The sequence below is a fragment of the Lupinus angustifolius genome, chromosome LG03 (genome assembly GCF_001865875.1).
Source record: "Lupinus angustifolius cultivar Tanjil chromosome LG03, LupAngTanjil_v1.0, whole genome shotgun sequence".
Lineage (NCBI taxonomy): Eukaryota > Viridiplantae > Streptophyta > Magnoliopsida > Fabales > Fabaceae > Lupinus > Lupinus angustifolius.
This window is the reverse complement of record NC_032011.1, coordinates 5,943,957-5,958,522: the sequence shown is the minus strand read 5'-3', so window position 1 is coordinate 5,958,522 and position 14,566 is coordinate 5,943,957. Positions and strand designations below refer to the sequence as shown.

Genomic DNA, 14,566 nt, shown 5'->3' with positions numbered 1-14,566 from the left:
AGAAAATTCTTAGTATGCTCTGTGTTCGCAGCATTGTCTTACACATCAGAAAAGAATTGTTCTTGTTACTGGAAAGATATAATAGTGTGAAAGTGCATGTCTAGGAAAGTTCTGTGTTAGGAAAGACCTGATATTTAAGCGTGTATGTTAAGACCCACATCTCTTTCCTGGGAACTTTTCTGATACATGTTCACAAACTATGATATTGTTCCAGTATACGGTTATCATGGCGAGTGCTAAATTTGATTGGGAGAAATTTAATGGAGAAAATGATTTCAGCCCATGGCGATTGAAGATGAAAGCTCTACTAGTTCATCAAGGCTTGGGCAAAGCCTTGGAAGGTAGAAACAAGTTACCACAGAGTCTGACCGAGGACGAGAAGGATGAAAACTTGGAAAAAACAATAGTGCAATTTTGTTGTGCTTAGGAGATGAAGTTCTACGAGAAGTGTCAGATGAAACTACAACTGCTTCATTATGGTTGAAGCTGGAAAACCTGTACATGACGAAATCACTCACCAACAGGCTGTATTTAAAGAAAAGAATATATACTCTTCAAATATAGGATGGAAAGCCCACAAAAGATCATTTGGATGAATTTAACAAAATTATTCTTGATATAAAGTATATTGATGTTAAAATTGAAGATGAAGACCAAACAATTCTTCTATTATGTTCCCTTCCAAGTTCTTACGAGCACTTCATCGACACCATGATATATGGTTGAGAAGATCTGACCTTGGACGAAGTAAATGAAGAAAAGAGTATTAGATTCGAGATCCAAAGACCCAGGTGATAGTCTTTTTGCTAGAGGAAGAATTGATGAAAGAGGGAAATCTAGGTCCAAGTCTAAAGCAAAACCTAGAAAGTATAAATGTTTTTAGTGTCACAAGGAGGGGCATATAAGAAAGAATTTCCCAGAGCACAAAGGCAAAGAAAAGATTTATGAATATGGAGATGTAGTTGTAGCAAATGGCTATTATAGTGCATATGCACTAATAGTCTCAGAGCACAACTCAGAAGATGACTGAATACTTGATTATGGATGCTCATATCACATGTGTCCCATTAAGGATTGGTTTTCCACGTACCAACCCTTAGATGGGGGCAAAGTCCTTTTGGGAAATAATGCTCCCTGCAAGGTCATTGACATCGACACAATTAGAATCAAGATGTTCGACAAAATTGTAAGGACGTTGACAGATGTAAGGCATGTTCTAGAATTGAAGAAAAATCTGATTTTCTTGGGAACACTAGATTCAAAAGGTTATAGCTACAAAGGTGAAGGTGGAGCTATAAGAATATCTAAAGGCTCTATGGTTGTAATGAAAGGAAAGAAAGAGAATAGTCTCTATATGTTACAAGGAAACACAATCACATGTGTTGTTATTGTCTCCTCAACATCTGATTATGATGTCACAAAACTATGGCATCTAAGAATGGGTCATGTCAGTGAAAGAGGTCTAGCCGAGTTGGCCAAACAAGGATTACTATGCGACCAACAAGTCGGGAAGGTAGATTTTTGTGAACACTATGTTTTCAAAAAACAATGTCGGATAAAATTTAATACTGCAGTTCATCGAACAAGAGGCACGTTGGATAATGTACATTCTGACTTGTGGGGTCTTTCCCAAGTACCTTCTCATGGTGGTAGTAGATACATGTTAACATTCATTGATGTCTATTCAAGGAAGGTGTGGATCTTCATTTTGAAACAAAAAAGTGAAGCATTTGTCAAGTTCAAACAGTGGAAAACCTTGATCAAAAAGCAAACCAGGAGAAAGATCAAGAGACTGAGAACTGACAATGGTCTAGAGTTCTGCAGTAGAGAATTTGGAAATTTTTGCAAGGATCTTGATATTGTCAGACATTATATCGTGAGGCACACGCCACAACAAAATGGACTTGCAGAACGAATAAACAGAACCTTACTTGAAAGGACAAGATGTATGTTGTCAAATGCTGGATTGCCAAAAGAATTTTGGGCGGAAGCTGTCAATACAGCTTGTTACTTGATCAACAGATGTCCATCAATGACCATTGGTTTCAAAACTTCAGAAGAGATGTGGTTGGGTATTCCGGCAAATTATGAAAAATTGAGGATATTTGGGTGTCCTACATATGCTCATAACGAAGAAGGAAAACTTGATGCAAGAGCATTGAAATGCATTTTTCTTGGATATCTTGATGGTGTGAAAGGATATAAGTTATGGTGGCTAGAGAAAAGAAAATGCATTATTAGTAGAGATGTTACTTTTAATGAAACTGAACTGCTAAAGCCTCATACAAAGTCATCAAGTGAAAATGAAGATTCTAATATCTTGGAGAAAGTGGAGTTTGATGTGGAGCCAACAAAAGAAAAAAACACTTGATCAAGAAGAAGAAGTCCATGATGCATGTACTGACACTGATATCTCTCAATTACAACATTATCAGTTGGGTGGGACAGGAAAATGAGACATATAAAACCTCCAGAAAAGTATGGCTATGCTGATCTGGTGTCCTACATTCTAAATGTTGCTGATGATATCAGTAATTGTGAACCACAATCATATGAAGAAGCTATCAACAACAAAGAAGCTTGCAAATGGATTTCTGCCATGATAGAGGAGATTGACTATCTTCATAAGAATCATACTTGGGTTCTTGTGAAGCAGCCGAAGGCTCATAAGATTATTGGATGCAAATGGGTCTTTAAGAAGAAGGAAGAAATCCCTAGGGTTGAAGATGCAAGATTCAAGGCGCGATTAGTGGCCAAAGGTTTTACACAAAGAGAAGACATTGATTTCAATGAAGTTTTTTCTCTTGTGGTAAAACATAGCTCTATTCACATCCTACTTGCAATTGTAGCTCAGTTTGATCTAGAACTTGAGCAACTAGATGTCAAAACGACATTCTTGCATGGTGAGTTGGAGGAACAAATCTACATGAAACAACGTGAAGGATTTGAAGTTCAAGGATGAAAGATCATGTTTGCTTGCTGAAGAAATATTTATATGGCCTAAAGCAATCTTCCAGACAATGGTATCGACGATTTGACACCTTCATGCTTGAAAGTGGATATTCCAGAAGTGAACATGATAGTTGCGTCTACTACAAGAAGCTTGCAAATAAGTCATTCATATATTTGCTTTAATATGTTGATGACATGTTGATCACTTGTAAGAACATGTCAGAAATTAGAAACTTGAAAGCTCAATTGAGCTCAGAGTTGGAAATGAAGGACTTAGGAGCTGGAAAGAAAATTCTGGGAATGGAGATTCAGATGGGTAGAAAAGAGGGGACACTCTTTCTATCACAAAAGAAGTACATTGAGAAAGTGTTGGAACGCTTTGGCATACAAAATGCTAAACCAATCACTACTCCATTGGCGACTTATTTCAAACTTTCAATGACCTTGTGTCCACAAACTGAGAATGAAAAAAATGAGATATCAAGTGTACCTTATGCTAGTGCAGTTGACAGTCTCATATATGCCATGGCATGCACTAGACTAGATATTGCTCATGCAGTAAGTGTGGTAAGCCGATATATGGAAAATCCTGGTAAAGTTCACTGGAAGGCTATGAAGTGGATTATGTGTAATGCCCCAAAAATTACTCCAAAAATCTTGCTCAAAAATAGGTAAAAAAAATTTTGAATCATATAAAATTTATTTCCTTATATTCGTTTCATTTTCGGACCATCACTTTAAGTAACTTACAATGTGGAAAATAAAACACCATTATCTAATGGTAATAAAAATATAACTTAATATAACTTTGAATCATACTTCATTAGAATATCACAAAATGCTGGTACAAAGTACAAGGCGAAACCTAATCGTCGTCCAAATAAAACTACTCCAAAATAAATACCCTACACAAGTACACTAATCAAAAAGCACAAGGGCCTGTGTAGGTATCACGGTTTCCCTCAATCCTCCATGTCCCCTCCTGGGACATCGAAAAGCGGTAACTCCGAATCCTGATCGAGCGATCCATCTGAACAAAACGCGAATAGAAGACAACTAGAAAGAAGAGGGAGTAAGACATCTAATGATTATTACTCATTGACGGCGTGGAATTTCACAGAATATTACATCCAGACAGACATGCATAACATACACAATATATATATCACATACATATATGCAAATGACGAATGACGTTATAACTCAAACCATGAGGATTAATATCAACATGCTCAATGTATGAATGTTATGTTTATTTCATCCATCATTACACCAATATCCTCCCAATAAACTATTCGGAAATAACCGAGAGTCAGGTCCCGTAACAAGCAGATTTGAACGCTCCAAACTATTCCTCTTAAGGATATATGATCGATTTGTTCCAAAGAACTGTCCATTTCAGGACGGTGTCGTATCAAACACTTTCCGGGCATCCCTCTCATCGATCCTGATTGTAAGGAGGGGTTATCAGAGATCGTATAGTTTGCACTACGAGAATTATCCGATCCAACAGAATACCTCATCTAGGAATACAAGGGACTCGTCTCACCTAGACTCACCCTCAAGACTTTGCTGACGAATCACCGCCATCGCCGTCCCTCTCAACATCTCGGGGCTCGTTCGTCTCCCGTAAATTTCCTATTCCACTACTTCATTATCCATAATGAGTATGCACACTAACCGAGGTTAGCCAATTAAATCTTTTAATCATTCTTTTATATGATCGGCCCAACCTAAGACATCTCCCAAAGGAATGCTTCATATGGGACCCGATCTTACGTCATCATGTAATAGAGGAATAATATCCTTACCACTACGAACCATAGCTGAATATCCTAGACAACCATATGGCCAAGCCTCTTACGATCAGACGACCTTGCTGCATGGTATCATGTAATCCTTTTTGGGCATTTCCCTAATCACAACATCATTGTCGGAAACCTTGCCCTAAATAGGCATAAGAACAAAGGTAATTGTATAAGTTTGTCGATTTTGGGTACCAGACTCAATCATCTGAGTCACGGTCTTTCCCAAGTGTAAATACACTTCACACCCAAGCTAGGGCTATTGCCTATGCAATCAAACAATCAGAAACAGTCAAAACTATTGTATGTCTCTCGCTCAAGCGACAAACTCATCAAAACAGACTCAATTCTCTTCCTAAATTCTCGCCCAAGCGAGGGACTGTTGCTCAAGCGACCAATCCATCAAAAATTAGTCAAAATACATGTTTGGTATGTGCCCTCTGGCGCCAAAAACACCCAAAACGGGCCCTATAGCAGCTAGCCTCGCCTAGGCGAGGGAGAGGCAGGAAATGAGGCCCAAGTTGGCACCTGGGTGAGCAACCCCTCGCCCGGGCGAGGTGGTCCAGTTCCCAAGACCATTTTCCTTGCCCTTTTGGGCTACCGGGTCGAAACTCTTCGTTGTTTTCGATCCCTATGCATTTTAGTTTCTCAAGTGGTGTTCCTTCATGGATAACTACCACAATACTTGATATTTTAAGCTATCATAAGCATACAACTTAATAAAGTATCCGTACAAAACCCATGCACACAAATATTTGATTAAGTACGTGTTTTCTTAATGCATAAATATAACTCCAAACTTTTGAGATAGTTTAGGAGGTCTGGATGTATTCTCCCTCAATGGTTTTTCAAAAAGTAGTTTGTGTAAGAGATAGGTGAGTGATTTTATGGATTTTGTGTAAGAGAATATGTATTTTTGTTTGTTTAACAAGCAAACCTCTTACATGAAAGTGATGTGACCCTTCCGACGACACATTCTCGATTAAACCATGCCCGAGTATTGTTGTCTAATACCCAATCGGATAATAAAAATCTCCCGATTTCGGTTTACGGTTAGAACTTCGAAACACGGAATTCGGATTGAAAAATATTTAGAAATGCGTTCTGAATGAACTTGATATCTATCTTGACTCGAAATAATATTTTGAAACCAATGGCATAATCGGAATTCGATTCCGAGTTACGAAACTCAAAAACAGGTAATTGGGCCGAACTCAGGCGAATTTGGGCCCAACAGCAGCTCAAAAATCTTTCGTCTCATAAAATTACGAAAATTTACCACAAAATAGAAAATCACAAAACAAGACTAATACTTAATTATGGTTTAGCCTAAATCCATACCGATTAATTTCTGAAATTAATCGTTGATAAAATAAATAATTAATAAAACATAAATAGAAAATCCACGGTGTTACATTATGCGCTACCTAAAAGGTGCCACAAATATAGGGCTTTTGTATGGTAAAGTCAAAGATGTTGGAAGCAAGATCATTGGATATGTTGACTCAGATTATGCTGGAGATCTAGCTAAGCGAAGATCGCTCACCGGATATGTCTTTACACTGTGTGGTTGTACTATTAGTTGGAAAGCAACACTACAATCAATTGTTGCTTTGTCTACAACTGAAGAAGAGTACATCACAGTAACAAAAGCGGTAAAGGAAGCCATTTGGGAGAAAGGTCTAATTGAAGAGTTGTGTATACAACTCGAAGAAACAACCATCTATTGTGATAGTCAAAGTAGACATCTGATAAAGAATCTAATGTATCATGAAAGAACTAAGCATATTGATGTTCAAATGTACTTTATCAGAGTCATAGTGGAGAGAGGAGTTGTTAGAGTGGAGAAAATACTCACCGTAGATAATCTGGCGGACATGATGACGAAGCCAGTTCCAATTACCAAGTTCAGACATTGTCTGAACTTGATTAATGTTCAGAATCTCTAGTGAGCATGAAGAAGAGTAGCAGGAGAATAACTATGATAGTCTGTTAACCAAGGTGGAGATTTATTGAAAATTGGCTAAAAGAAAAAGATGATGAAAAAACTTTCTTGAGTCAAACAAAAAAGAAGTGGCTAAAGATCATTTTGAAGAAAGAGATAATTTCTAGCCAAGTAAAAGAAGTGACTATGGTGAAACCAACATTAATGTTATTTTCCCTTTGGCCACATTATCTTCAAGAGCTTTGGCTATAAATAGGAGTGTTTCATATCATTGTAAGACACACCAAATACTTAGCTTAGTGCATATTCTCTCTTCTTGTTCTCTTGTTCTAGTTGTGCGAGAAATACTTGAGTGAGAGTAAAATTGGGTGTACTTGGGTTTTTTGGGAAGTGAGTGAAATACTTGTAATTCTTTTTTATCATAGTGAAATAATCCTTGTTGCTCTTCAGCTATGGACGTAGGTAAATTACCGAACCACATTAAATTATCGGTGTCATTTTCTATATTATATTTTCTCTATAGGTCTTATGATCCAACAAATATAAGCATGGTTAGCAAGACACATGTATACAAACATATCAAAATATATTATAGGTGCTCTCATATAATTTAATGAGAACAACATCTCTAATTAATTTAATCATTTATGTAATGTATGTCAATCTATAACAAGTCTCATATAAGAGCATCTCTAGCGATAATCCTTAATCAAATAAGGACCGTTCCTAAATTTTGGTATTGCTTATAGTGATATGTTTTTTCCCATAAATAGAGAACTATTCTCTAATTGGAGCATGGTTCTTATTATTTCTACAAAGCCCTTAAAATAATCAAAAAAATGAAGAAAGAGAAAGGGGAAAATATATTAACCAACAATAAAAAGGGAAGAAGTGCAACAACTCTATTTTTTTTCAAATTCAGAGAAAGTGACATTTAACAATACTTGTTTAAGAGAATGTTGTTAAAAGTAGAAAATAAATATTTAAGAGTGCTGCTTTGATTGAACAATGTTAAAAGCAGACATTTAACAGCGCCCGTTCGATTGAGCATGATTAAAAGTAGAAGATAGACATTTAATAATACTCATTTAAGTGAGCGGTGTTAAAAGCATAAAATAGACATTTAACCTCGCTCGTTTAAGTGAGCATTATTAAAAGTGTAGAGTTGACATTTAATAGCCTCCATTCAAGCGAGTGTTGTTAAATGTATAATTTTAAACATTTAACAATGCTCATTTGAGTGAGTGCCGTAGAAAGTAGATAAATGGTGAGGCCCATTTAAGGATAAAAAGTGAGTTGCATCACTTTTAATCACGCTCAATCGATCGGGCGCTATTAAATGTCTGCTTTTAACATTGTTCAATCAAATGAGCATTCTTAAATATTTATATAGAGACCAATTTCACCAACTGATACAATTTAAGAGTCAATTAGAAGAAGAAAAATAGTTCATGATATCTACTTATAAAAAAACATAAAGTTTATAGTGGCTTTATGCATTTTTCTCTATTTATAAATAATTAGAGAGCATATGTGGCAATAGAGTTGTTGTAATGTAGATTGAGCATACTTTTTCCATGAAGCATATAAATTTATTATCAATGTAACCTTTTCAATTTGGGATTATTGTTATATGAAATTTACATACTACTAATGGTATCTTGTAAGTGCATTTACATACTACTAATAATATCTTCTAGATACATGAATAAGTATCGTTTTCAGTAATCGAATTAATAATCTTGTAGCGGGATCTTATACAACTGCACATCCATCTTCTAAGTATGCTATTATTAGGCCTTACTATAAGTTATAGATTATTATAGATAGATTTAATACAACACGTAACAGATCGTGAAAGGAGATCAACCAAACATAAGAGGTGTTGGGTTAGCAGTGCAAAGAGGAAGAAGAAAGAAAGCTTTAAACTTCAAAACATTTTGCATTTTCAGACAGTGACATGCCATGTGGGAATCAATCATATTAACGGTGGCTGCCACCGCCGGCAACAACATCGGCAAGATCCTTCAAAAAAAGGGCACCATAATTCTTCCTCCTTTCTCTTTTAAGTTCAAGGCATGTCTTTTTTTCTTATTTTTTATATTTTATTTAAACATATGGGTTTCTCTTAAATTATAATTTTGTATATATTTTTAAGTTCTATTTATTTGCTGCCAATAAAGTTGCAATTTATGAGATTAAGATTTTGTTTTTAATGTTTTGTGATGATGAAATTGGATATTTTTCATGCATGTGTAGTTGTTTATGATTTGAGTGAGAATATTGAAATGCATTACATTCAAAGATCACATTTTTCCCATTGAAGCTTAGGTGATTAAGAAGAAGTCCTTGTTTGGTTACTGATCTCAATTGTGTGTGTTCAGGTCATAAGGGCTTATGCTTTGAACAAAACATGGCTGATAGGTTTTTTAATGGATATATTTGGAGCATTGTTGATGTTAAGAGCATTGTCTCTGGCTCCGGTAAGTGTTTTAGCCAATGGCTATATGTTGAAACCAAAATGATGCTGAATTTCGATGGTTATCTTTTTAGTGTTTTGCTTTGAATTTTGACATTGGTGATCCTGCTGGTTTTTCTTTTCTCAAATACAGGTCTCTGTCATCCAACCAGTTTCTGGGTGTGGACTAGCAATTCTTTCGATTTTTTCTCATTTTTATCTCAAGGAAGTCATGAACGTTGTCGATTGGGTGGGAATTACCTTGGCCGGTTTTGGTACAATAGGTAATGTCAGTTCTTAATTTCCAAAGAACATTGACTTTAATTGATTTCGGTTCCTTAAAACACAAAAATCTAGACCCTAGAGTAATTGGTGTTTGTGTGTGTCATAAAACAAAAATTGCATGTGTCTTATGTTAATTATGATTTGATTAATGATCTTTCTATCTATTCATGTAGTTCAGAATTTTGATCTACATAGTACATACTATAAAAATAAATGTGACCATTTGATTTGTCTGTATACTATTGGATTCATGTGACTTAAGCATCTGAGCAGTGGACTGAGAAGTTTTTTTTCATTTTAATAGTCGGATCCTAATAAATGAAGTATGCAATCGGTTGCTGGATTCAATCCACGAAACATGTCATTATGTTGATGTATGATTCTATATTCAGGTGACACTATTGGTTAACCATAATATGCTTTTCTATATTTAGGAGTTGGTGCTGGAGGTGAAGAGCAAGAGGCAGTTGCTCTATCTATTTTTCACATACCTTCGCTGGCATTTGTTGTTTTCATCTTGTTTGTAGGTACCTTGTCTTATGAATGAACTTTTGGATAAATTTGTCTTATGAATCAGCTTATTTTATAGTCATGTACTTTTCTGCATTATGTGTGGCATTGTAGCAAGATGTATTCTATTATTAACTGGAAGAGTATGCATGTTGTGGCTTTGAAACACATTTTGGCATTTAATGTGGTGTTTACAAGCGATTCAATGTTTGGTATCATGCTTAAGTGACATATAATTGACACATGAAATTGGATATATTTTTTAACTTATGATTGTTAATCAAACGAGAAAAGCCTAATTTGCTTAATTGCTAATCTGGTGTCCTACTCATTTTCATAGGAACGTTATTTTCCTGACAAATTTAGAAGTCATCCTTAATAATCAACGTGTAAAGTTATATATCTATAAAATCAGTTATTTGAATGACCAAAACCTCATTTCATTTCATTGCATTGTGATTCTTTTTTTCTAGTTAAAATTTTTCATATGAATATTATTTTCACGCATTTCATTCATCATGAACCAATATGGAAGCATTTTGTTGGTCTCTTGGAATGTGTTAAATGCATTGTGCTTGTCCTTTTATTATCATGGTGACGTGGTAGCATTATTATCAGACTGATAGAACTGATATTATTAGTAGAAAAAGGAGCCAAACTCTGATTACAGAGAAAGGAAGCAAAAAATGTAAAGAACAAAAGAAATGGGTAGAACAACGAAGAAATCAGAGAAGCCAAGTCCTGTCAAAGCTTTCCCAAACCTTTCTAAGTTCAAAATGATTCATCAGCCCCCTCATTTACCTATTTATTCTCTATACTAACTGCCTTTTTATTTGCCCATTTACTCTCTTCACCCCACTATTATTCTCATGTTAATTGTGAGTCTTTCACAGGCTATATTAGTTATAATACTTATTGATGGTATTTTTTATGTAAACTTATGAGGTCACCAGTGCAACAAAGTGGTATTACTATCTTCTATACATTGTTACTGTTTTAATTGTTAGACATGCTTTACAGATATTGCTTAATGGATGGCTTCGGATATACAAACGTCAACGGAGAGAACAAGAAATGGTTGTAATTCATGTTTTAATCTTTCTTGAATACCTTTATATTTACATTTTTATTTTCATTGTGGAAACACCTGCATATTTTGGTTTAATAAGCTATCTTATCATTTGCTCTTCTTCCATTGCCTGACATTTTTGAAGTTGTGCAGGTGGAATATGATGTTGTTGAGGAAATCATTTATGGCTTGGAATCTGGCATTTTGTTTGGGTACTTTTGCTTCCTTCTCTACTCTATATATGTGTAATCCGTTCTTATATGAACCATGGCCACATCTCAATATCAGCATGAAGATTCTAACAATTAAAATGAGTTACTTTGTTGATATCATTTTCATGAGTCAACTTATAGTGTTTTTCTAGGATTAATTTTTTGGGATAAAAAAGGTTATTAGAGAAAGGTAAATAGTGCAACTAGGAGGATCTTATCCTAATACTGAAAATGGAAAAAGGGACATGGCCAAAGACATTCTGACATGCAACAGAACTGTATGATCTCTGTGAGAACTGGAAGTTCCTTTAAGACAACAATAGGTACAGTAGAAGTGAGAGGTCATAAACATAGCCCTATTCCATATGTAAGGGAGAAGAGCACTTTTGAAAATGTGGTCATTGTGCTCCAACCAAATATGTTGGAGAGGGAACCACATAAACCTCACTTTTCTACCAAAATTTGACCGTCACATATTTACTGAAGACTTTGAAAAATATCTCAATAAATTGCTATATTACTAATATATCAACAACTAAGTTTTGACACTTTTACATCAACTGTGTGTATACTGTTACACAATGTCATGTCACAAGCAGTTCATGTAGCTTATGATTGTGAATTTTTTTCTTTAAGTATACACTTAGTTTAATTAGATTGTTGGTTTACTGGAACTGACAGAACATAACATCTTTATGACATGTTGGCAATGAACAAAACTCATACTTTGAAAATACTATTTAGTATTTACAAGGAAGAGAGAGAACTTGACTATAAATTGTAACTCAATTTTTGTTAATGTCTAAGTGCAGGATGTCATCTGTAATATCAAAGATGGGATTTCTATTTCTAGAGCAAGGTTTTCACAAGCTGTTGGTTCCTCTGTGCCTCATGATTAGTGTGTGTTGCAGTGGTACAGGCTTCTACTACCAGGTATTATGACGAACAATTTTCTCATTTTTTTTGTTCTTTGAAAGATATCTTTTTAGGCATTATGAGACTAACCTTCCGGCCCTTTGAGCCTTGAGGGGAATTTATCCTTTTCAACAAAAATGGTCTGACATTTGTAAGAGTTTTTTACGCTGTCAATTTCAGTTATGATAATCTCGGCTGATTAAATATTCTTGTCTTCCCCACCATGCAGACACATGGTCTAAAGCATGGAAGGGCAATTATAGTTTCTACATGTGCAGCTGTGGCATCAATCTTGACTGGTGTACTTGCTGGAATGCTTGCATTGGGTGAGCGACTTCCGTCTGCCCCAAAAGCTCGCTTGGCACTTCTTCTTGGATGGTAATATAAGATGTTTTGTTTTGTCCGCTATTTGAGCAATTTAAGCTTCAACCCTTCATATTATTTCCTCATAATTGAAAAGCATATGTTTACACACATAAAAATGAAAGGACTCATAAATAGCAGGGTATTCAGGCCTCCCGGAATAGGGTACAAGTTGAAGTTTTACATTGAAAGTGTCCATGGTAGTGATGGAAAAATGAAAATGGTCGCATCTCAACAACAACAACCAAGCCTAAATCCCACTAGGTAGAATCGACTATATGGATCGAACAACACTATAATGCTCTATGGTTTTTCTTGCCCTTCCTATGTCTTTAGAAATTGGGCTAATATCCATTTGATATATTCTCCTTATTAGGGCTTCTAACAATCTCATTCACACTTGCTTAAACCACCAAGGCACAACTCTACTATCTTTTCTAAAATAGAGCTACCTCAACTTTATCCCTGATAGGCTGATACATTCATTTCTCATCCTATGTTGTCTAGTTTGTCTATTCACCCAACATAACATTCTCATCTCTGCTATATTGAGTTTATTCTCTAGTTCACATTTATTGCCCAACATTTGTCCCATATAATGTTGCGAGTTTTATAACTGTGCGATAAAATTTTCCCTTAAGCTTGAATGATAACTTTCTATCACATATGACACTTGGAGGCTGGAGCACTCTGTCATGTTATCTTCTCCGCTTGAATCCTTTGGTTTACATCTCCCTCAGATTTCCCGTCGTGTTATACAATTGACCCAAGATACTTAAATCTAGTGTCTTGTGGTGTGATATGGTATGAAGCACTCTACCATTTCCCCATCCATAGAGAAAATCTCATCCCATAATCAATAATACAAACCCATGAATCTCATCTCATATTGATCTGATAAATAGACCGGTAATTTTAATTTTTTACCTTCCTTCCCTTCAAAGGTTCCTAAGACAGAAAAGTGCAGAAATAAACTCCATAACTTCAATGCCTTCTTTCCATTTGGAAAAAGCTCCATCCAGTTTAGGCATTACAAACATTTTGTTTCTTTCATGTAATTTGCTGTGCAAATCTTCATGTATTGGTTGAAAAACTTCAGCAAGAGAACGTAATTTGAAGATATTGATCAAATGAGACAGAAATCTTCATTGTATATGTCAGAACTATATTCATGCATACAAAACATTATGATGCAGGGTACTTATTATTATGGGTGTGATTCTACTAGTTGGTTCAACAAGGTTAGTGAGATTCTTTACATGTTCTTCAAGAAGCTCTAAAAGAAACAATTTAGATAAGAATTATGGCTCTTGAAGACCCGGTTCTTCCGGTACAACGGAGCCAAGTCCAAGTGCTGTCGTTCAAGCAACAACATTAAATAATTTACTATCATCATCTTCCAAAGAAAAAGCTTGAGTTAACAAATGTTCCTTTGTTAATTCACATGATTTCTAAGCATTTAGTTACTTTATGATCCAACTGCTAAGGCTAGGGGTGTATACTGTATATCTATATCTGCTGTTTCATCAGAGTGCATGATTTTTTTGGGCTAATTCTTTCATGCTTGTGACATTCTTGTGACATATTTCTTTGGGCTAATTTTTTTGGATGAAATATTTCTTAACATTCTTGTGACACAGATAGTAAAAGACTAAAAGCTATTCCTGAACTTCCAATATTTTGATTTTTGAGGATTGTGCATACCAATACAAGGAGTTTGTTTGATTTGCATGGAAACAATTTTTAATACAATAAGTTTATTCATGTGTTCTATGCGGTAGTTGTAGCTTGTGTTATATTCGAATAATGTGCACTTCATCCTCTAGAAAATAGAAAGCTTACTTGGGGCAAAAATAATTTTTTGTAGCAGAATGTTGCAAAATGTCTGTTAAAGGGGATAGATTCTGATCCTGATAAGTAAATTAGGAAGCGGATAACAGAAGTTGAGTGAAGGGTGGGATAGAGTAGGCTGGCGTACTATGGCCTATGACCCGGCCTAGTCCGACTCTGCTCGACTCATTCAATAAAAAAGGTCAGGTTAAATTAAAAAAA

At 35.3% G+C, this 14,566-nt stretch overlaps 1 protein-coding gene across 2 annotated transcripts; it reads left to right on the top strand.

Moving 5' to 3' along the window:
* LOC109343259 (probable magnesium transporter NIPA9) lies at nucleotides 8,499-14,067 on the top strand. Of its 2 annotated transcripts, none has more exons than XM_019581478.1 (9): nucleotides 8,499-8,778; nucleotides 9,087-9,185; nucleotides 9,315-9,444; nucleotides 9,880-9,968; nucleotides 10,976-11,032; nucleotides 11,178-11,236; nucleotides 12,049-12,169; nucleotides 12,381-12,529; nucleotides 12,656-13,704. In XM_019581478.1, the coding sequence occupies exons 1-9, from the start codon at nucleotides 8,668-8,670 to the stop codon at nucleotides 12,780-12,782; spliced, it is 942 nt and encodes a 313-aa protein (XP_019437023.1). In that variant the 5' UTR covers nucleotides 8,499-8,667; the 3' UTR covers nucleotides 12,783-13,704. The 2 variants fall into 2 exon arrangements, with proteins under 2 accessions (XP_019437023.1, XP_019437024.1); XM_019581479.1 differs by lacking the exon at nucleotides 12,656-13,704 and adding an exon at nucleotides 13,711-14,067 and having other exon boundaries at nucleotides 8,503-8,778.